The sequence below is a fragment of the Bactrocera tryoni genome, chromosome 2 (genome assembly GCF_016617805.1).
Source record: "Bactrocera tryoni isolate S06 chromosome 2, CSIRO_BtryS06_freeze2, whole genome shotgun sequence".
Taxonomy (NCBI): Eukaryota; Metazoa; Arthropoda; class Insecta; order Diptera; family Tephritidae; genus Bactrocera; species Bactrocera tryoni.
In genome coordinates, this window is record NC_052500.1 from 8,444,594 (window position 1) to 8,468,240 (window position 23,647).

Here is a 23,647-nt window from a genome sequence, read left to right on the forward strand (position 1 = left end):
CTTGATTTTTATCGGCCACTCATTTTTCTTCTTCGGCAATACGTCGAGTTCCTACTCCGACATTCACCTGATACAAAAATTCCTTACATTTTTGTTGTCCGCTTCTTCTTAAGACTACGTTATTTTTGTGTTATCTCCTCCGCCTCTCTGTCTGCCTACCTGCGTTAGTCTGTGCGCCTGACTATCCCATTAGCCGGCAAGTTTGGTCGGTAGTTCAATGGGTTGTTAGTTTGTCTGCTTCGTTTTCTGTCTTCGTTGTTTTTTCTTCTTCCTGCTTCTTATTTATTAACTTACTTTCTTGCCATTCTGCCATCTGTTTACAACTTACTTGTGGTCGTTGGTCGTTGGCGTATTATGTAATTTATCTGATTTCCATATTTCAAATAGTTTTTGGCATTCGTGAACTTGATCTTCGTTCGAGATTGTTGACGGGCAACTTAACTTTGCAAAGTAGTTAATTGCATTTTATGGCAGCAACTCCGGCTAACTATTGAATTATAAGGTTACATTTTTATCCTTATCTCAAAGCTCAAATCCTTGATATACGACTATTGGTGAGTTGGATGGCAATTGGAACTTTGTGGCCGACAGTTTGTCCATAAATAAGTACTTCGTTTGCCGTTAAGCCACTTAATGGCCATGATACTAAATTAATTTAGTTTGTTGTGGGTTTGAATATTTGTTGTTCCGCCGTTAAGGAAATAGGAAATCTGATGAGGGCCAAGTATTACTACATCTCTTGTTGGTAATTATTTCGCAGTGAGGTCATTAACACGAAGAAAACTAGAAAGACCGTTAACTTCAGCTGCACTGAAGCTATTAAAAGCTTCACAGGGTAATTTCTTAGAGAAAAAATATTTAAAAATATCTTTATCTTGGTATTGATCAAACAGTTTGTATGGCAGCTAAATACTATTGTAATCCAATCTGAACAGTATATACGTAAATTCCAGTGTGGCCTTGAATAATAATACATGTCAAATTTTGTGAAGATATCTTGCCAAATATAATATACAAGAAATACTTGATTTTGACCTATCGCTTTGTATGGCAGCTATATTTTTGAGTGGTCCGAAATCGGCAGTTCCTAGTAATGAGTAGTTTGTGGAGGAAAAAGTTTTTGCAAATACACTGCGAGGGGTCAAATATCCTTTTGTTTACATTGTATGCTCAATAATCTTTTCGTTAACCTTTAGTGGCGCCAACAGCCTTCGCTTACATTTAGCAAAGTCAAAAATCTTGGTATGCATTTAGCTAAGTCAACAACCTTTCTTTACGTTTGGAAATGATCCTTTTATTTACATCTTATGAGTTGAATGACCCCTTTGTTTACATTTTTTGAGGTTGCTGACCCTTTCGTTTTCTTTTGATCAAGTCGACAGCCTTTGTTTACATTTAGCAAAGATGAAAACCTTGGTATTGGTCGACAACTTTTGTTTACATTTAAAGAAGTTGACAACCTTGTTATTCATTTAGCCAAGTCAACAACATTTGTTTACAACTAAGTCAGTGACTTTTTTCCTTTCATTTTATGAGGTCAGTGACCTCTTTGCTTACATTTTATTGAGTCAGTAAGCCTTTTTTACATTTTATGGGGCCAGTGGCCTTTTTGATTATATTTTATGGGATCAATGAGTCTTTCGTTTATTTCGGTAAAATCGACAACTTTTGTTTACATTTAAAGAAGTTGACAACCTTGTTATTCATTTAGCCAAGTCAACAACATTTGTTGCATCTAAGTCAGTGATCCTTTTTTTTAACATTTTATGGGATCAATAAGCCTTTTTATATTCTATGGGGCCAGTGGCCTTTTTGATTATATTTTATGGGATCAATGACTCCTTTGTAAATTGCTTAGATTAGAGTACCAAAGCATATAGTTGTCATACAAACTGACTGATCAATATTTTTTTCGTTAGCAGGCGAAGTCTCTTCTATTGATCAGAAAAGTTATGACCAAATTTTTCTGGGGTTTATAAAGTGTTACCTGCCTGGACTACCCGAATAATAGTAAAATAGTAATACCTAATGTTCGGATCGTTTAGTCATAATGAAAAAAAGACCCCATTTGGTAAAGAAAAAATGTTTTCACGACTAAGGTGAGCGAATAAAGCGACGAACCGCTGCGACATCTGCCGTCCTCAACTGATTTGGTTTCGTAAAATTTATTTTTTGCTAGAAACTTGAAAAATAAAGCTACAGAATACGTCAATGTTTGGATTTTATACGAAATAATCGAGTAGTTTAGTCTTCTGTGGGAAATATTAAATTCAACTATATGAAGTTTGTCAAGGTTCCGCTACAACTAAATTGGGTGCTGTTTTCTCCGATACGTCTTAAATGAAGAAAATCTCGAAAAGTGATTAATATCTCATTTTTTTCCACAACGAATGGAAGTGATGTAATTATCGCGTGATTCAGATTCCAATTACAATTGTCTTATAGCACAGTATTTTTTTGCCTACCATATTGCTCCAAAAAAATTCGATTTTACGCTAATTAATATTTCGCACATCAAAATCGCATCAACAAGAATAGCAAAAAAGCCAACAACAATGCCAGCTACAAGCAATATTGTTCTCTAGCTATTTACATAGTGTCATAATTGTATTGCTGATCATCAAACACTCGCCTTTCGGCCGCTTTATCCAGCGCCAACAGCTGCGAGCAATTTTTTTCCTGCGCAAACAGCGGCCACCTCTTCACACGCAATAGAATTCCAATTAGATGAAGTATAAAAATGCTTTTCATAGTAAATTTGCCATACAGTTACATAGGTTGTGTGTGTATGCAGGAGCATCAAACTGATGAGAGCAAGTTCCAATTTAACATCAATTATCCGGCAGACGCTCACAAGCGTTCGCACACACACGTATATGCATTTTTGTACATGTTTATGGATAGGAGCCTCAACATTCCTGCGCGCACTTCCTACGCACACGCAATTAATATCATCAGATTGAAGAAGATTTCGCGCCTCATCCTCTGAGGCACGTTTGCCTGCTGTCCCGCTGCTGTTGTGTCTGTGATGAAAGCGAAAAATATGTGAGCATAGATTTTTGACACGCAAAATCGGGCATAGTTAGTCTGTTGCATGTGCTGAAGTGCCGACAAATATTGGACAGACACGTGGGAAGGACAAACAGCTGGCTTTGCACGGCTGCCTGTCGTAGAGTCTGATATTTTTGGTATATATGTATGTATATAAATATGGAAATTGTCTTGTCATACAATCATACAAACTTATAAATGTGAAAGTTGAAGAAACTACGTTTAAACGAATTTTGTAGCATACTTTTAGGGCTCACAGCCGTTAAACTACGCTAGACTCGTATATAAATATTTTAACAAACATATTCAAATTCATATATGTATGTACATATGTATATAATATATATGCAGATTAAGCTTGTTTTGGTTAGCTTTCCTCCTTTCGCCTACACTCACACATTTTTTGTTCTTCCTCTCGTTCGTTCGCCTTCCGTTACGGTTCATTTGCTTTTGGCATGTCATAACCTTATAATGTTAACATATTTTTACGGTTAGCGTGTAACTTTCAACTAAGCATTTTTGTGTGGCGCGCGCTCGTTAGAGAGAGTTTCAAAGTTGAAATTGTCTAGGCAGCCCTGTTGCATATTTTGGCAAATTTCGTTTAATTTGTGCATACATTTTCATATGTTTTTGTTGTTATGTAAAAAAAATTTTTACAGACATCGAGTAAATAGTGAGAATATATGTATATTTGTATTTAACTAGTGTTATTTTATTAAACTATATATACATATGTATATATCAGGTAGTCGAAAAAGTCTTTTCGTATTTCTAATCAATTTAATATACTGTATGACGAAGCTGTTTTGAAATGAAATCTGGCTCTATTTTGATAAGATATGTATATGAGACTAGTTACGAACAAAAACCAGTGATAAAATTATACATATTAAGGGAAAATAATTTACGGCCGATCTGAGATCGGGAAAAGGAAGGGAAGAGTCATGGTTTAATTCTTAATGGTTAAAAATCACTTACCTCGATAATCAAAAGATCTGTAATTTTTACAAACTGACCTTTTTCATATAACTTCAAAATTTATGTGAAGACTTTTATTTTTATATTGCACAAACAATTTTTTTTTTTGGTTTTCAGAAAATTTGGTGTGAGTTTACCTTCTTATGCCCCAAACACACTGTATTTTTTTATTTAAAATATTTATTTTTATTCTTATATTGATCTAATATCGAAAAAAACTCTTAATTTTCAATCGAAAAATGTCAAGTCAAAATTTCAAATATTAATTTTTTTTAAACTGAGTTGATAAACAATTCAACTGGCAACCCTATTAAAAAATATATTATTATAGGCTCAAATAGGTACCAATGTAATTAGTTTTAAGTTAATGGTGGTTCTTTAGATGATTGGCTGATCCAAGCTGAATCTCTTTTGATGCAAAGTTTGATCTTCTTGACCTCTAAATGAGCTTTCGTGGTCTAATTTGGTCTCCCTTGATCCTTAACTTGAACGACCTTGTTCCTTAAGTAAGTATTTTTAAGCAAGAGTGAGTCAAAATTTTATTTTATTTATAATGTGGAGAGAAATATATTTAATGTTAGTTGGCAACTCTATTCAGTAAGCTATGCTAAAAGAAAATCTGTTTGAGTTCTTTCCCACAAACAAATAGGCACGAAAACATATTTTTCTTATGATCCTTGAATATACATATATATATATATATATATAATATATTGAAATTTCATATTTTATTGAAAAAATTTTATGGCAACCCTTATTAAAAGTTTTTTAGAAATTCTTCTTTATTTGTCAGATTTTCAAAATATATTAATTATCAGATGTTTTTATAAATTTTACATTTGAAAAAGTTACATATTGGAAGAAAAATGTGTTGGCAACCCTATAATGATTAATTTTTAATTCTTGAACATTTTTTATTTGACTATGCTTATAGGAGTTAAGCTGAGCTCTATGCTTCTTTTTGTGGCAAAACTATATCAATATAATGGAAAAAAAATGTTATATTGGTGAAATGTGTTGGCAACCCTATTATTTTTTATGAAAAAATATTTATTTAAGTAAAAACCTGGTAACCTTATTAAGATTTTTTAAATTTTGTATTTTAATACGTATATAGAAATTATACTGAGCTGTTTGACATTATTTTTTGGGGCAACTCTATATTAATTTTATGGAAAGAAATAATATTAGCTAATAGTTTGGCAACGCTATTATAATTTTTTTTATTTTTTGTCGATTTTATATTTGAATGTGGTTTTATAAATTACACTGAGCTATTTAGACTGAGCAATTAAATATTTTTTGTGGCAACACTATTTTAATTTTACGGACAAAATTTATATATGATTGATTTTATCATTTTTGCAAATTTTATATTTTAATACTGTCATAGAAATTACACTGATTGAGCAATTTGATATTTTTTGGTGCAACTCAACTTAAAAAAGAATAAAATTTGTTGGCAACCCTATTATGATTTTCTAATTTTTTGGCAGTTTAATATTATAACACATTTATGAAAACTAAACTGAAATATTTAGACTGAGCAATTTGATATTTTTTTGTGGCAACTCTATTTGCAATCTTCCGAGAAAAATTTAGAAATTTTATTTTTTTATTTTATACATTTTTTATTATTTTGATGATAATTTTGAAATTAAAAATTTTTGTTATTAATTTTTTACATTTTTACCATTTAATGGCAACCATACTTGAAATAAACTCATTAATTCATCGTCATCGCCTTTATATCGTAAAAATTCAAACAAAAATTGAATATTTTTCTTCAAAGAAGTACAAAATCTCCATCTTTCTCGGAATTTTTACATATGTACATACATACATTTGGCTCCATATATGTATGTATATATTTACATTATATATGTATTATGTATGTACATATCTAGTCGTATGAGCATACCAACACATGCACCCACTTGAGCTAATGCCTCAAATTGAGTAGCTACAAGTGTTGCACAGCAGATTAGGCAGACAAGTGCACGTGAGCAACACACGCAAAAAACACATACACTCTCATATATGTATATATTTTATAAATTTATATTTAAGAACTTTCATATACATACAAACCTAATGTGAATAAGTGAGTAATATGTGCATAAATTGAGTTTTTCGTGCCAAGAAAAACGCAAAATTCCATTACACCGTTACTGTGCGATGCATACACACATATACTTACCTAAATATTCATACATATGAGTTTGGATCTGTATGTGTGTCCAACTCGCCGTAAGCAAGCAGGGTAAAAGCTTCAAGAAAATTAAATTAAAATCCAATCTTCTATGTAATTATTGCATGCTGGCAGCACACAGCCACCAAAGCTACACATACATACATATATATGTGCATACATGCAAAGGGGCTAAGCCTAGGGGGTATTGGTTGCCCGAACAGTTAGTTAGTAGGTCTGCTGAGATTTGTGAATGTGAGTAATTTGTGTTTGTGGACTTTGAGAAACTTAGCGGTCAGCTAGATATGTAAATATGTATTATGACCTGGAAAAGCCCAAAAGACTAAGTGAGTATGTACATAAGTATGCATACAGTCGATATGTATATAAAAAGTGAAACTAAGTCGATGGATCTGTTGATAAAATGGCTATGTGTGGCTTCTTGTTATTTTTGGCATTTATACTTATCTTTTTCGCCAAAATATATATGGTCAAAAACGTATATATGAACTCACTTACACATTCACATACATATGTATGTAGTCATATATTTTTACTAAAATATTTATTTTTAGACCAAATTGTACCTCAGAGTATGCAAATTTCAAGTACATACAATTCGTTACACACTTTTAATCCCCTCACTCGGAGTGTAAATGCTGACAAAATAGAGATTTTGCGGTAATTTTCTCTGGTTGAAATTTTATTGGGTCAAGCAAATATTATGAATTCAAATGTTGCGTTTATTTAAGTACAGTTCTGGTGCTGGTAGTGTATTTCAATATGTGTAAGTTCTGATTTCAAGAACTTTTTGTGCTATTAAATCTCAAACAGCTAAAAATTAGGAAAAATAAAAAAGTAAGTCAGCCTCTAAACTATAATTTCGAGACCTTAAGCCCTTATTATTTTTCCAAAAATATTTTTTCTCATTTCTTAGAAGTCCTTTCAGTTCAATTTTGGACACTAAAATACAATTTGTAAAATAATCCCAAGATAGCGCCATCTAATGAGAAACTACTGAACGCTTGATCTGTTGAAGATCCTGCTATTATCAAAGTAAGGTACGAGAATACTTTTTTCTTTCGACCATCGATTCCTTCATAGAGTACTTTGTGAGTTTGCATATCTCAAAATATTGGAGATGCGATTCTAAAATTAAGAAGATATTTCATTTACGAGTATTTGAGGAAAACACCTCCACTATAAGAAAATCACCGCCGAGATTGGCTTCAGGGAAGTACTTTAGTGCTTGTTGGAATTCAATATTGCATTATATTAAATAATTTTTTTTTACTATGCCTAAAATATATAATTATTTTTTTTTTTGGTTGTTTGGGCCTGGAAAGCTCGATTTTTGTTTCTTGTGAATGACTGATTCTCTCACTTAAGACTCTTTAAACATTTTCTTCAAACATTAAAATCAAATTCACTATTAGAACTCTTTGTAATGTCCTTGTTTTTCATGCTAGTTAGCCAAGTTACAGCTACTGAAACTAAAATGCATTGAAAAAATGAACGCGGCAAGTAACACATACGCACCGTACAACTCATAAGGCTTTGAGTAAGAAAGCGATGAATGATCACATGTGCATATCAGTTTTGGATTGTGAATTGGGCAATAAAAAACTCATAGAGAGTTTTACCGAAATCTCTGGTAGCGTTGTTGTATAAATAACGGCTATTTAACCGATAAGTGTCTTGTAGGGCTATTCTACACGATATTGAGTTCTTTTATCAATATTTATAGAAGTCGCTATCGTCGACTTTCACGACTATATACATATGCGCTATATATTGAAGCCTTTAACATTGATGCAACAAAATGTTGCAGGATCCCGAAAATTTAATTTTTTAATCCCGAAATCGCTTTTAAATATGAAAGGAAACACATCATACATACACATGTATGTTTATTGAAGTCTTAAACAGTGATGCAACAAAATTTTCCGGCATACCGAAAATGATACATAGAAGAAAGTCATCAACAGCGACGCATTAAAATTTTTCGTGGTCCCGAAATTTTTATTTTATAAACTTTAAACCACCTTCCCTCCCGAAATAAGACATAGATAGAAGTCATCAAAAATTTCGGAATCCCGAAAATTTTATTTTTTTAATACAGAGATATGATTCATACATAAAAATCATCAACAGTGATGCATTACAACTTTTCGGGATCCCGAAATTTTCATTTTACAATTTCGAAATCACTTTTTCTGCCGAAATACGCAGGAAATCATCAAAAATTTCGGGATCCCGAAAATTTTATTTTGTAATACCGAAATTGTTTGGCTCTCGAAACATGATAGAAACCACATATGTAAATAAAAATCATCAACAGTGATGCAACTAAGAATTTTGGTTCCCGAAAATTTTATTTTTGTTTTTCAAAAAATTGGGATTCGAAAATTCCTAAAAATGTGTTACTCTAGTAATTTTATTATTTTATTTAAAAAAGGTGCAGGACTTATTACCACACATTACCCCCAAGCTGCGCAACTATGCATACATCTATTTACTATTAGAAAAACCATTGTAAAATCGCCCTGTAAGCCACATATATGCAAATGAGCATTCTGCGATTTGTTTCTGTCTGCCAGATTTAATCACGCTATGAGCAAGATATTACAACAATAAGCGACCAACAGAAAGCGAAATGTATTAATTTGATATTTTTTTGCAAAGGCTGTCAGTCTTGTTGTCGTTGTTGAGCTGACCAGCAGCTACTGCATGGGCAGCACGAATTTCCACTTAATTATAATGTCCAGCATGCAAGAGTAGCAGCGTCATTGTTTGTAAGCTGCTTTGTGGCAGCAGAAACACTCTTAAACACACACGTCAGCACACATACATACATTTCGTACATTCAATATTTGTACACATACAAGCAACGGAGGACAAGATTCATCAGCGCATTTTCAGCGAGTGTTGTTTTACAAAGGATTTTCGCAAATGAGTCGCTGTAAGTTGCATGTTTTGTGTGAAGTCATTGCGGTTTGACGGGCGCGTATGTGAGAATGTAAGTGTGTCGGCGTGTGTCTGTGTTTGGGTATAAGCGTATATTCTAGCGTATGTCTCTTTGCTGTTGCTTTTACAGCTTGCATGCTGCATTGCTACAAAAATCACCACTAAATCACAGCATATGTACGGTCACGTGTTGTCGACTGGCAGCATGACAAGGCAGTTTATCTATTAGTCCCGTAATTATTCTGTACCTGCTGACACACAGTTACCAATTTAGTAAGTATTAAGTTAGAAGTAGTTCTTTTGGATGATCGGCTGATCCAAGCAGGATCTCTTTTGTTGAAAAGTTTGACCTTCCTGATCTCTAGCTCGAGCCAACTTGCTCTATTTTGATATCCCTTGATCTCGGATTTGAACTTCGCTGACTTCTAACTTAAATTTGCTTGACTTCTAGATACCTTGTTTGACCTCCTTTGACGCCTAAATTACCTTCGCTTGAACGTTAACTTGAACTCGCCTGACTCCTAACTTCACTTTGCTTGACGTTTCGCTTGACATCACTTGATCTGTAATTAGACCTCGCGCGACACCTGAGCCAGAAATGGATCTCATCGCTAAAAAAAATTTGGTTCGAAAAAATCGAATCTTCTCGGAAGCGATGTCGCGATGTCGCGAGGTCCACGGTCTTTGTGTACACTCCCAGCTAAGACTGCTATATTTTCTTCATTGCGTGTTGGACGTGGTCTATTCGGTCCGTTATTGAAAAAAATTACCTACACTTGGTTAACCCATTAGTATTCAATATATAATATTCAGCTGCACACGAACTTGGATCTTCTTTATTTGTTAAATTTTTTTTTTTTTGAAATCTCATGCTTTCTTTGGCTTCTGATACCAAATTTACAAATATGTACCACCTTTCACATCCATAAAATCTGCCTTACCTCAGAATTAAATTTTATGGCAGCATACTTTTAGGCGCTTGAACCATACATGTCACAATTTTCAACACAACCGCACACACATTTTTCTAAACATGCACACATTTGTCTTTTCAGGCTGTAAAGTCGCCTGCTGCTTATTTTAGAGCACTCCACCTAGCGCGCTCATCGTCTTGTCTGCGCTTTCATTCACATCCCTGTCACTTACACTTTCTGGCGACGGCGTGCGTGCGCTCGTGCAGTCTGCCATTCGCACTCGAATATTCGCAAATAAAAATGTGTATAAACTCACATATGCATATATGTGTATGTGTATTTGTTAAGTGTGTGTTTCATATAAATGTGTGTATGTGTGCTTAGGCACTTTCTCCGCACGCACGTTTGCTCATTAAACGCGCATATAAATGCAGCATACATTTAATGAATCTCAAGTTTTATGTGCCGTGTTGAATTTTAAAATGTGTGCTGACTTCAAAACTGCCTCGCACACATGCCCACATACGCACACACACTCGCAAAGGTGCCACTGTTTACATGCAGCATTTCTACTTCCACTGCACTTGTCTGCCATTGCGGGCGCCTGTCCTCATTTCGCCGTTCGCCTTTCGCCTTTCACGTTTCTCGCTTTCTTCGGTTTGTCAGTCAGCTTGTTCCCATTTATCGTTCACTGCTTCCACCGCCACCCTCTCCTCGTATGCACTACCTTTCTGGTATGTTTTATTTCCGTATTTGGTTTTGTTTTTGTTTCGCTGTGTTATTTGCCAGTGATATTCCGTGTGTTTGACGCATTGAAATAAATGAAATATATGTTTGTAATGAGTGCAAATGCGGTGAGTTGGTGTCTTAATTGGGGAGGTTGTCTTAATTGCTCGTTGTTGGGCTTAGTTGGTTTTGGCATTGCACCCATGTGTGGTATGGAATTAATTGATTTATGAGCACACGTGACAGCTTGTTGAAATGTTGAGTTATTGGGCATTAAATTAAAAGCAATTGCCATGCTTTGGGAATTTTCAGATCGCGTGCCCCGAATTATGCTTAGTTATTACATCCTTTCATGTCCATGCTGCTAGTTTTGTAGGTTTCGGGGTTTTTATTTAAAGAAAACACATAAACGAGCTTAAAAGGGGTAAGTTTTTCTGCATATTGGAAATATTATATTAGTTTGTTTGGTGCATATGGTTCTCAGTCTTCAGCAGTTGAGATGGAGTGCAATGGCAGCGAATAGAAATATTTTACATTTGCGATTTCTTATTACCATTCTCTGTTATCTGTTAATAATTCCAAAAATAAAGATTTTGGTTTAACCTTCAACTAAATGTTTCACCATCAAATTGTCTCCTGAACATCGTTTAGATTCCATCACCCATCGCTTGCACTCTACGAAGGATAATTGTCCTTTTCAACGATTTAACGCACTCCAGAAATTTTGCTTGATTTAGCTCGTAGCAGTATTAGATACCATGTTCAAACTACTAACAAAATTTAGGGGTGGTACAATTCTTTCAGGGATTTCACGCAACAACTTGGTATATTGTCTCAGCAATCAGCCGCCTAAAACCGCATAAAATGACCAGCGATTTTACTAGCGAAATCGCGATTTTCATGAAGTGCATTTAATTTCAGTGGCTACGTCAAGGTTAAGTTAGGCAAGGTGGGATACCTAGCCAGCTGATCCTTCAGTATTGTGAACTTAGTCAGTTCTGTACAGTCCCTTGTGATGTCAAACGAAAACTCCTTAAGTTAAATATCAGCTGTCGGCAAAAGCGCTCTGAACCTATCACAAATCTGCTCAGTTTGTTTATTTTTGTTTCCGTTATTTCATCTGAATGCCTAAAAGTATGATATATGGTGTTTTTAGCTTCAACTGACAAAAGCAACACCTTGAAGGAGCAAGTTTTGAAATGATTTTATCCGATCTTCTTTCAAACAGGCGATCTAGCTGGTATCCGTTAGGTTAATCAGACATACTGTATCAATCACGATCTGACTGTGTCCAGTTAGAACTCGTACTATTACTCAAAGCTGAACTTCGCTAAGAGCATAAGAACTGCAAGATGCCATTGGAACTCCTACCCGTTCCCATTCCTCAGTAATTGCGATTGATGAGTACCTGTCCTAGCAAGCTCATAAGCCTTACGGTTTCATGTAGTACCGTTGTGGTCTGGTACTCAAACCAGACCAATCAGAAAGTAACTCGATACTAGAGATAAGGTGTCCAGATTCTTTAACTTGTCTTGAGTGCACTGTCAAAGAACTCAAGTCTAATATCGCTGTCCTGCTATCGGAGTGAATAGTCATCGCTCAAAAGAAGGCTACGCGTAGAAGCAGTTGATTTAGTGTTGCCTTTATGGTCAGGAAGTCATAAACTGGAGCTGATGGGAAGTTCCTGACTGTGCACTCTTCCAATAATCCTTCTCAAATGCTTTCCGGGGAGTCTTTCCTTACCATGCCTCCCACCACGGTATGGGCTAAATTCGGTGACCTGGTAATCCAAATTTCTTTGGAAATAAATAAAATTCTGCTAGGATTCCAAAGTAACCAGACTCGCGGTTATCTAAGTACCCAGATTCCCTGAGCCTGAGCGGCTATCGCAGCCACACACTTTATGGCTATGCAGCAAAACGTTCAGTTGATTCGTAGTGCACCAAAAATATAATCTAAGTGGCTAACAAGACACTTATTTTTTCATTTCCCACAAGAGTCGGGTTTACATAATCGGAATGGGCACAAGGTTTCAAAATTATTTGAGGAGTGTTTTGTGCAGTTACAAAATAACAACTAAACCTATAACGTTGGATGTCGTAAGACCAGAGAGTATAGGTTGGTTTGATGTTCGAAAGAATTAGGGCCTTTATTTATAGCCTGAACAGGGTATATTAATATTTTCTACGTTTTATATAAGCAGCGTGATGAGTTGAGCCGAATCAGTCTTATCCGTCTGTATATTCGCGAACTAGACCCTCAGTTTTTGAGAAATTGATCTGAAATTTTACTCACCTTACTATGAAACTGAAAACTGATAGCCAGAGTCACACGGATCTTAATCAGGCGAATACGGTGGTTGCCCCACGATATTGGTTGAAAATTTGGTGAAAAACATACGAAGAATCAATGCAGTATAGTATGAGACGGTGCACTATCGTGGTGTTAAACCCAAGAGTTGTCGCCCCATAATTCTGGGCTCTTTTCACGAATAGCTTTTAACGACGCATAAAAATGGCATTTGGGTGGTCAGAAAGAAATCGGGGTGCATTACTCCTTGATAATCCAAGAAAACTGTCAACATAACCTTGATTTTTGACCTGCTGGGACGTGTATTTTTCTGTTTCGGATAATTTTTGCTACGATATTCGGCGCATTGATCATCTTATCGTCTTTTTCCGGGTCGTAAACATTAGCAAAGCATAGTTTCACAAACGTTAACCTGTCGCTGGTTTTCGCAAAACGTCGAATGATTTTGGAAACAATCGGGCTTTCACTTTCCTTAGACCCAAATGACCCATCAAAATAGTTTTCTCTGATCCTACCGATATATCAAAGATGTCAGAGAGATCTCTGACTGTTAATCGTCGATTTTCAATACGTTGCTACTTGGGAGTCTTGGGGGGCTTCCGAAGTTCTGTTTTTTATTAACCTATGGACAGAGAAATGTATATTTAACTAAAATGATTATCGGTTAGTTCATTAGCCTATCTAATAGTTCATTTGCGTGTGGCACATATTTGACCGCATACCATAAATAAAAACCAATTCGAATACTTCACTCCTAAAAAGCCTAAGGTTTTCACATAAAGATCACTTAGTTGAAAGCTCAATTTAATGGCTTTGTAGTCAAAATAAAAGCTTTCATAGAGATATGAAAACTATTATTTTGCAACCAAATTAGACTGAAGCTTCACAAAACAATTTAATAACCAGATCCAATAAATGCTGAGGCCAAAGTAAATATGATAGATTGACAACCAGTTGCTTATCTAACTTAAAAGCTTCAAAGCTCAAAGAATATACCGCCACTCAAGCAGAAGCAAGACAAAGCAACAACAAACAAATAACAAAAACACACAATGTTTGCAAAATCTCACAGTAGACGAAGCAAATTGAAGCTGAAAAGGATAAGCGAGCGGCAAACGAGCAGAATGGAAATCAAAGCTGATCGATAGTGCAAATATTATGTTGAACGCTCTTCAACTTCACACACAATGCCTGGCTAAAGAGTGGAATAAATAGGCGAACAAATAGTTAAACGGACAATGCACAAGAGAGATACACACACATAAATGCGAGTCCTTTACCGCTCAGCAGCGCGCTGCAGCCTTCGGGAGCTTCCTATGAAAACGCTCTAAACTTGCAGATACGCCTCGGGCGAGGATGCGTGTGCGCCGGATTAAAGATTTGTGTGCTGTGACTGCAGGCGCTCCTCTGCGGCAGTGTGTGCGCCTTCGTATTTGTGCAGCAATTTGAATAAATAAATAAAAGCGCTCATAAACGAATCGCAAAACGAGTGGGGAGTGCCGCTGCGCTTGCCAAGGCAGCAACATATTATTGAATTGCTCGAATGGCTGACTAACATCCTGACGACGCAGTGCCGCACTCTGGCGCGTGTGTGTGTACCCACTTACCATGTGATGCGCTGTGTTCGTTATTTGTTGTTCGGCTATTCAAATGTCCGCACAATGGCTTTTCGTCGAGGGATTTTTTTCAGTTTGGCTCTCTGTGACTTTTTGATTTGTTTTGCTTGTTGAATTCTATTTTATTTTTTCAATTTTATTTTTTTAGTTTGTTGTTTTGCCGCAGGCCAAGGCCACTTTTTAACTGCAGCTATTTGTATTGGTTGTGAATTTTGACGCAGTGATCCACTTTCAGTTTGTATTCGATTTGTTTATTTTATTTTTATTTTCGTCCTTTCTATTTTGTTTTGCTACCACTTAACAAATAACTGCAGGCATTTTAGCGAAATTGGTTTTGCTTGTTTGCCAAATTTTAGTTTGTTGAATTGAGTTATTTAAACTATTTGTTGTTGTATATTTTTCGGAAACTTTTTGCCTTTTAATTGAATATTGTTGACGATGTTGTTCACTGCTGTTTCATGTCCAAACAACAACGATTTGTGTGCACATGACCCGAGGCATGAAACCGATTGTCATGCGTGGAATTTTTATGAACTTTTGGAACACAATTATCGGCATTACCTCGTTATTGATATTGAAATCGTGTGATGTGCTTTTAGGCTGTGAAAGTTAGGAATCTATGATTCCACTTACGATATAGTTAGCCTCTACGAAGTATTGCCCGACTTGCTCTTCTGTTCTCAGAGCATACTGTTCAACGACGCTATATACATAAGCAGTGGCAACAGTAAGCTTTCTTTTGGTACTACCTTTATCATTACGCTTCGATTGATATCTGTGGAAAGGTCTCGCCAACTACGTATGGTTTAATAATTCGAGTTAAGAATACTCTGTGGTTTCAGCTTGTGACTTCATATACAGTAATAATAATAGGATAAAACAAGAAAGGAAGGACTTAGCCTCCAGTGTAACCGAAGCTCAAAGCCACCACCACCTTTGTTTAAATTTAGCCAAGACCACAACCTTGGCTTATATTTGTAGTCAATGGCTTCTTTGTTTACATTTTATGAGGTCAGTGGCCCTTTTGTTCACCCTGAGGAAATTCCACAATCTTTGTTTACATTTAGCCAAGTCCACTACCTTTGTTTACACATAACCAAGTCAATAACCTTTTTTTCACATTTGGGGATCATTGACCGTTTTTCTTACCTTATGAGTGCAATATCCTCTTTGTTTACTTTTTTTGGGGTCAATGACCCTTTTGTTTTAATTAGCAAAGTCCACAATCTTTGTGTACATTTGGAGTCATTGACCCTTTTGTTTACATTTTATGCGGCCAATGACCTTTTCTTTTCATTATGAGGTCAACGACCCCTTTGTTTACATTTAGCAAAGTTCACAACATTTGTTTATAGTTAGCCAAGTCAGCAACCTTTATTTACATTTGGGGATTATTGACACTTTTGCTTACTTTTTGTAGGGTCAATGACCCTTTCTTTACATTATGAGGTCATCTTTACATTTTGAAGAGGTCAATAACCCTTTTGATTACATGTTTTGGGATCATTGACCCTTTTGTTTAGATTCAGCAAAGTTCGCAACCTCTGTTTACCTTTGGCCAAGTCAAATGTTTTGTTTGTTTACATTTTTTGAGGTCAATGACTCATATGTTTACATTTATCAAAGTCATCAACCCTTGCTTGCATTTAGTCAAGTCAACAACCTTTGTTTACATTTATTGGGTCAATGACCCCTTTCTCTAAATTTAATGATATGTGATACCTTACCGGTTGAAAGTTAACTGGAAAGTCCGAAATCAAGAGTATATTGGGGACAGAGAAAGTTCCAACAAACCGCCTTTTTCAAGTTACTTGCACTTGCACTGCCAAAATGTCAGGCATTTATTATAGTCGCCTGTATTTGTCATTGTTGACAGTTTCATTTTCTCGTACACAAGTTTTTTGGCAAGCCATAAACATACATACTCATGAGTGGAGGTTTGTATGAGAAGAAGAGCATTACACAGCCGCTTCTAAGACTTTCCTTCTGGGCTTAGTAGCTATGACATATGGCTAACTTGACAGCCACAAGTGTGTGAAGGCATCTCCTGACTCTATGTTTATACGCTTCAACTATGTTTTTGTTGTTGCTGCAGCCATCTATACGGCTACAATTGTCCTGGCAGCTTTTACTTTTCCACTCATGTGCATTTGAAGCGGCTTATCCCTGCGTCTGTCGGCCAGCGTTTTGCTTGCGTGCACACACGGGCATATGCTTCGATTTATTTCCATTCGAATGCATCTGTGGCAGTGTAATGCAATATTTTAATTTGAAATTTGCATTTCATTTCGAGTGAAAGGCGACGCTGCCGGAGCGCTCGGCAGCAGGCCACAAGGACCAATCGAGCAAAGAGCTGCTTGCCATTGCAATGTGTGCACTTGAGTGCACTTTCGCAGCAAATAGTTAAGCATATATTTTTAGTGAACGCATACACACACATACAATTTTATACCTAATGCTATGTATGTGTGTGTGTGAAAAGCATCTTGTGCCAGCAAGTTTCTGCCTTAAATTTTTGACTCTTTAGGCTTTTCTTGCTGCAAAGCTTTGCATTTTTCCACTTTTCTACATATATTTATCAATTTGCTTCTACTATCTTCTTGTTTTTCCCTCTTTCATGCTCAGCCTTTGCTCTTTCCTTTGCTCACAGTTCATATATTATGCTTTTAATTACTTCAATTTCTATTTATTTCCGAATTTTTCCCACAATTTATTTGCTTTCAATTCTAAATAATTGAATTTATTGATTTCGTACTTGAAATTCAACAGCAACAACAACTAGCATAAGTGAATTCTTCGTTTTATTCCTTACAATAGTTTTTTATTGTAGTTGTTGTGCGAAATAAATCTTTTAAGAAATGCAAATACTCTTGCATATTTTCCTATACAGTTGTTGTTGCATTTATTTTTCAGTTTTGGACGCCTTTTTTCCCTTCAGCGCGCATACATTAAGGTGGGTCATTTACTTTTCTATATTTTTTGTGAGGTTGTGCTTATTAAATTATTTAAGTGAAATTGTATTGGTGGTATAAAATTTTAGTTACCTCCCACAAAAAAAGATTAAAAAAAATTGAAACAATTACATAAAAAAATATATTAAAAAAATTCAAAAAATACACAAAAATACATTGTTTTTATAGTAAATCATTTTAAAATTTTATGTATGTAATACACAAAATAACATTTAAACTGCATACAGATACCATACTTCAAGCTTGAAATTTGACTTTAAGTATGGCTTAAAAGCCATAAATAATAGTCATAAAAAGTGCCACCCTAGTATTAATACATATATACATTTATGCGTCCGACAGCCACAGTTGCAGTGCAATCAAGTAATTTTATTTACCAAAAACTTATCGAATTTCTTTATATAGCTTTTATTATCTCGAAGAAAGCTGCAAGAGCACTCCACTCAGCTGATTTGTTCTTGTGGTAAATTTATACATATTTTGGTAGTATTTGGCAGCATTCTGAAACAGAGTTCATTGTAAAGTGCTTACTCAGTGGTTGGGAAATAAAATTCGAGATAAATTTAATATTTAACTGTAAATATTAATTTTGTTTGGTAAAATAGAATTTTAGTAATTTTTATTATTGAGTTTTTTTTATAAAAAAATTTAGTTTAATTTTAATATAATCCTATGACACTCGAGTACATCTTGCAACTCAAAGTGACCTTTTAATCTGATTATTCCATATCAAAAATGTACTTTTTTCTACTAAAATCGCTGAATTTTTATACAGTATCATTTTGGAATTGAGTCTCACTTGTTCTGGAGAAATATTTCATGACTGCATAATTGTTATGAGACTTTCGAGTATAATATGTGTTCTTTTCGCCAAGAGAGCTCATCAGTTGCCGACTGTGCTCGAAAGCTTGATTATTACGCTTCTATATAATTTCTGATGTTTAGTTATGACACTTCGAAAAGTGTATGGAAAGCCGAAAGCAGTCGTCTAAATGTGATTCCTTTTTAGATCGAGCTTTCGACCTAACCTATGACACTTCGACTCCAACATCGAGCCACGACACAAGGTTTTTTGTTTTAGTTCGCGAAGGTTTCTGGATTGATTAACATGACATCTTAACAAAGCAGTCTAGGAATAATTGAAAGAAATTATTCTATATAAGTAGTATTCAGCCAGTTGATATGGTTTTTTCTTGCATAGTTATTTCTTTTGTACTTGATTTAAGCCCGTTTTCTAAGTCAAATTGTTGACTAAAATATTTACTAAATTTTTTGCTTTGGATTTTCATTGCTGATCGTCTGTAAGATGGCCTGGAGTAGAACAAAGGAGAGCTACGGAACCATTTGGCTCTTTATTTACAGTTTATGAAGTCAATGACCCTTATGTTTACATTTAGCAAAATCCACAACCTTTTTACATTTAGTCAAGTCAACAACCTTCGTTTATAATTGGCGGTCATTGAGACTTGCCGCATTCGTAGGCGTTCTTACTAGATGCTGCAGGAGGTTTTTTCAGTGATACTTTTAGACGTTTCTTAGAAAAACTACTTTTAGGTATTACACTAAAGATATTTAAACCATCAAACGAAGAAGTAATCAACATACAATCGTTTGAAGAATAATTTCCAATCTATAATCGTGCATGTGATAAAGTGGCTCTGAAAATATCTGTATTAGTTATATGGAGCTTAGCAGATTATGTATAGTGATTCATTTCATTTCTCTCTAGTACATTATGCCTAGTGGTTGAGGTAACTCACAGTTCACCAAATAAACTCAAGCGGAGAGCTGCCAAGAATTTTACGCGTTCATGAGTGCTAAGAGCATATATGAAGCGATTCAAAAATTGTTGTTAAAATATTCAAAGTTTGCGGAACTAAATATATTTTGGAAATCCGTAGAGCATTAAACGTAAAATATTTTCGACTTCACACTGATATAATTCTAAATGTTAATCTCGACTCAGGTACCATACAAATGCCAAGCGTTTATATTATATCATTTATCATTAAAATTTTTTCCTTTCAACTTGAACAGCGACACTTTTTGTGTTTGCTGTCATTGTAATTGCTGTTACATGTATCACTCATTACTATACATATCTTACATATAGCATATGTTTTATAAAAATAATATATGTACATAAATATATTAGATATATGTGATTAGATGCAAGCGACATATGACGTATGAGGTGTCAAGCGCTCGTCTTGTATACGAATTGAGTTAACGGAAGCTTTTAACATATTTTTTATATTACATGTCGCATGTTGGAAAGAATGTTGTTTCTAAAAGTGCCTTCATTTTTTTCTATTTGAAGAATCCGCCATTGCAAAAATAGTAGATAGATCAAGAACACTCTCTTTCCACAGCTTGTCGTAAATTTTCTGCTAAAATTTCTCTATCTGCAGTTTCACCGACTCAGAAATGGAGAACTTCCCCGGTCAGCATTCTCTCTCTTTTGATATACATTTTTTGGAAAGTTTTCCATTCTAGTAAGATCTTTCCCAAGAGGCGAATGTTGATATTTTTATTATTATTATTTTTTTTTTTGGTTGGGATTAAAGTGATAAGTCGCCGGGAGGCATTCACGTACTCAACCCTCTCGGCTACAGTGATGTTATAACTATATAAAAATTGTTTATGTGTCAAAATATCCATTCCTTTTTGATGATACTATTTGATAAGAAAATTTCTGAAATTACCAATTTCAAGTTCAGTTAATAAAAGCAGCAAGTGATATCACTTTGGTGGAGCCAGTCTTATGCTCCACTCATCCACTGATCGTTGCAATCGCCGCACTATCCGCACACAGCTAAGAAGATCTCGTGCGACTTTGCGCGCTTGAACAGAGCCGACAGATAGCGCACGAAGCGCTCGTTAAAGGGCAGTACTAACTCACCAGCAGTCCGCGCCGTCAGTTATTGCTTGACAGGCACCGCAAAAGCACACCTATTTAATATAAGTACATATATAGTATAAAGTAGTTCGCGTATATTAATCACATACTAAGATGGCTGTGTCGACGTTAACGGAAACATATTTTGTTAGTGCCAAATTATTTAAACTGAAATTTGTTTTTGTACTCCTCGCAACTACTTTAACTTGCTGTGATGCAAAGCAAGCAGGTGAAAGTACCGCAAATACACGCGTTAAGCGCATAGTGGGCGGACGCCTTTCGAAGGCGCCACCTCCTGACGATCCGGTCGTTTTCACACGCGCCTTTAATCGTGATGCGCGCGTCGAGGGTTTTCGCAATCCAGCAACTGGCATTTACTCCTTTCTCGGTCTGTATTATGCCGAACCACCTGTTGGTCGCTTACGTTTTGCGCGCCCGGTTTACAAGCGCATGGCTGGTGATATTAACGCCACACAATTTGGACCGCCCTGCATTCAACCCTATCCATATAATAATCGTCACGTAGTCGGTAGTGAGAACTGTTTACTGCTGAATGTTTATACGCCTCATATGCCTGATGAAACTACTGGACTGCCGGTCTATGTCTGGATACATCCGGGTGGTTTTCGGTTTGGTTCTGCCGCGCAATATGATGCTACGCCAATGGCTAGACAAGGTGTTATAGTCGTAACACTACAATATCGGCTTGGTTCCTTAGGTATTATGGGTGATGGCACCAAAGAGTTCGATGGCAATTTGGCAATCTTCGATATGGCTACCGCATTGCGTTGGGTTAACGATTATATTCAACACTTCGGCGGTGATCCACGTCAAGTTAAGGCTATTGGTCACGGTTCGGGCGCAGCGTGTGCAATGTTTTTGTCGATGTCTCGCACGGCACGCAGTGCCACTGATATTTCAGGTGTGGTCGCGATGTCGGGTACAGCGTTGTCCCAATATGCAACAGATAAGGAACCGCTGCAGAGTGTGGAGGAAGTGGCGAAAATTAATGGCTGTCCCACAAAAAACGAGCTGACGATCGTGGAGTGCATGAGAGAGGTAGATATCAGGTCATATAAATTAGCTATTCTTCTATACGAAATTACATGACCCTTCAAGCATAAAGAGTACTCCAATCATTGGAACTTTCTCTCAAGCAATACAATTTTTAGAAATCGGCCGAGGATATCATACAAAATGACTCGAAAGTCCAAACGGAGCGTCTTGCAGGTCGTGCCATTGTCAAAGGACTATCGGGCAGTGTTGGTTTCACGCCACACATCGAAGGTAAAAACGATGGACGTGGCTTACCCAGCTTGATTGTGGACGAACCGGAGCAACAGCTACGCAGTGGCAGTTTCACTCCTGTACCGTTATTAACAGGCGTCACAAAACATGAAACCGCAAACGCTGTGGGAATTGGTACACTTAATCGGATCTTTGGTTCCGCACAACAATTTCTCAATTCACTTAGCGGTACTTTGAAAGACCTTTCTGGATTTTTGCGCATTGATAAAGTCACTGGAGAGATACTACAACCTATACTACCCGGTCTAACGGAGGCATTGACGCCCACACTCAACGATATTCTAAAAGTGCCTGAGACATTGAGTCTGGATGAAGTGTTGGCGAAGGTATTTTCTTAATATTTCCCTTGACTTGTAGTTTAAATACATTACATAACGCTGTAGGTCATTGACACCAGCACCGATATAATTTTCAATCTGCCGGCTGTTTTAACTTTACAAGTTTGGTCTGAGTTGGCGCCTTCCTTTATGTATAGCTTCGAATATAATGGCACTCGCACGAAGGGTATACATTTTTTGCGTGGCCTGCCGATCGTTTCCGAGTATGCTGATAACAACAACACAGAGTTGGTGGCGCATGGCGACGAACTTGGCTATATGTTCGATGCGAATGATCTCTTCGGTAATCCCATACCAGAAGCACAGCTTATCGATCAGGAGGACTTGAAAGTGCGTCAAAACTTAATCGGTATGTTGGTGACGTTCGCTAAGTCATTTGGTAAGGATAGTACGAAAGAGCCTGCCGGTGATTCGATCTTTAAAAGCGTAGTTGGCAAAGAGGTGCCTTTCATAAAAGTAGATACGGACATAAGTACCAGTAGTGATTTCCGTTTTTGTGAGCTCTCTATGCTCGGCGCTTCACTAACGCCGATAACTTCAACCACTTGCCAGGGTTTGGGCAATTTACGTAGTTTGTTGTCACCCTTGCAGATTGGCAACTGGCTTGACGCTGGTAGCTCTGCTATAGGTGGGAATCGGAGAACTAGCGGTCAGCCGAATATTGGCGTTCCACTGATTGATGCTAATGGTCTTTTCGGTTGAAATACGTAACAGTTGGAAAATGATTATATATTGATTTGTCTATTAGAGATTTATGAACATTATAAGTTACTTTCTCTTCCGATTTTTTAATATAACAAATAAATGGAGTTTTTAGTCGATCGTTTTTATTGGTTTCATTTACGAAATCGCATCATAAGTGTTTCTCAGGAATCGTTGAAAACCCAGTCAGCCTGATGTTCAGTGGGAAACAAGAGATCGAATTCTGAGGCATATTGAATTCGCTTGCTGTTCTAGCAGGTTCGCCAGACTATATTCTTAAGTTTTCTTACTTCGTATATTATTTTTAAGATTAAATCTTATGGTTTAGTAGTCTTAATTTAAATATGACATAGTAACTAGATCTTCGAAAAGTCCTACACTTTTCAGTCTGTTCTATTAGTCGCCATCTGTAAAACCATCTGTCAGAATCTTTACTTGCTCATGGATAATGTTATCTCGTAAAGCTTTTGGAAATATCGTGTTCTGGGCCTTTAAAATAATCTGTTTTATCTTGAGTTGTGAGGATCTATATTGGTAGTTAACCTCTAGAAATTACTTACAAGTATAAGGGTCTTTGAGGGAGGGGTCTTTACACTAGCCTTGTCAGTAATAACCCACGGTTACCTTCAACTCAGTCAAGGATCTTCTGCAAATATTACTCAGTATTTTATGTTC

General features: G+C 36.1%; 1 protein-coding gene across 1 annotated transcript; it reads left to right on the plus strand.

Annotated features, from left to right (window-relative positions):
- Positions 1-20,738: 20,738 nt before the first annotated feature.
- LOC120767629 (carboxylesterase 1D-like) lies at positions 20,739-22,972 on the plus strand. Its single transcript, XM_040093789.1, has 3 exons — positions 20,739-21,683; positions 21,797-22,258; positions 22,316-22,972. Exons 1-3 carry the CDS (start codon positions 20,739-20,741, stop codon positions 22,970-22,972), a joined length of 2,064 nt encoding a protein of 687 aa, XP_039949723.1.
- Positions 22,973-23,647: the final 675 nt, after the last annotated feature.

What these genes read in the sequence shown, in the direction of transcription:
- LOC120767629 (XM_040093789.1), top strand. Translation starts at nt 20,739, where the DNA reads ATGGCTGTGTCGACGTTAACGGAAACATATTTTGTTAGTGCCAAATTA. An exon ending in TCGTGGAGTGCATGAGAGAG is followed by an intron (nt 21,684 to 21,796) that starts GTAGATATCAGG and finishes TACAATTTTTAG; the next exon opens with AAATCGGCCGAGGATATCAT. An exon ending in TGGATGAAGTGTTGGCGAAG is followed by an intron (nt 22,259 to 22,315) that starts GTATTTTCTTAA and finishes ATAACGCTGTAG; the next exon opens with GTCATTGACACCAGCACCGA.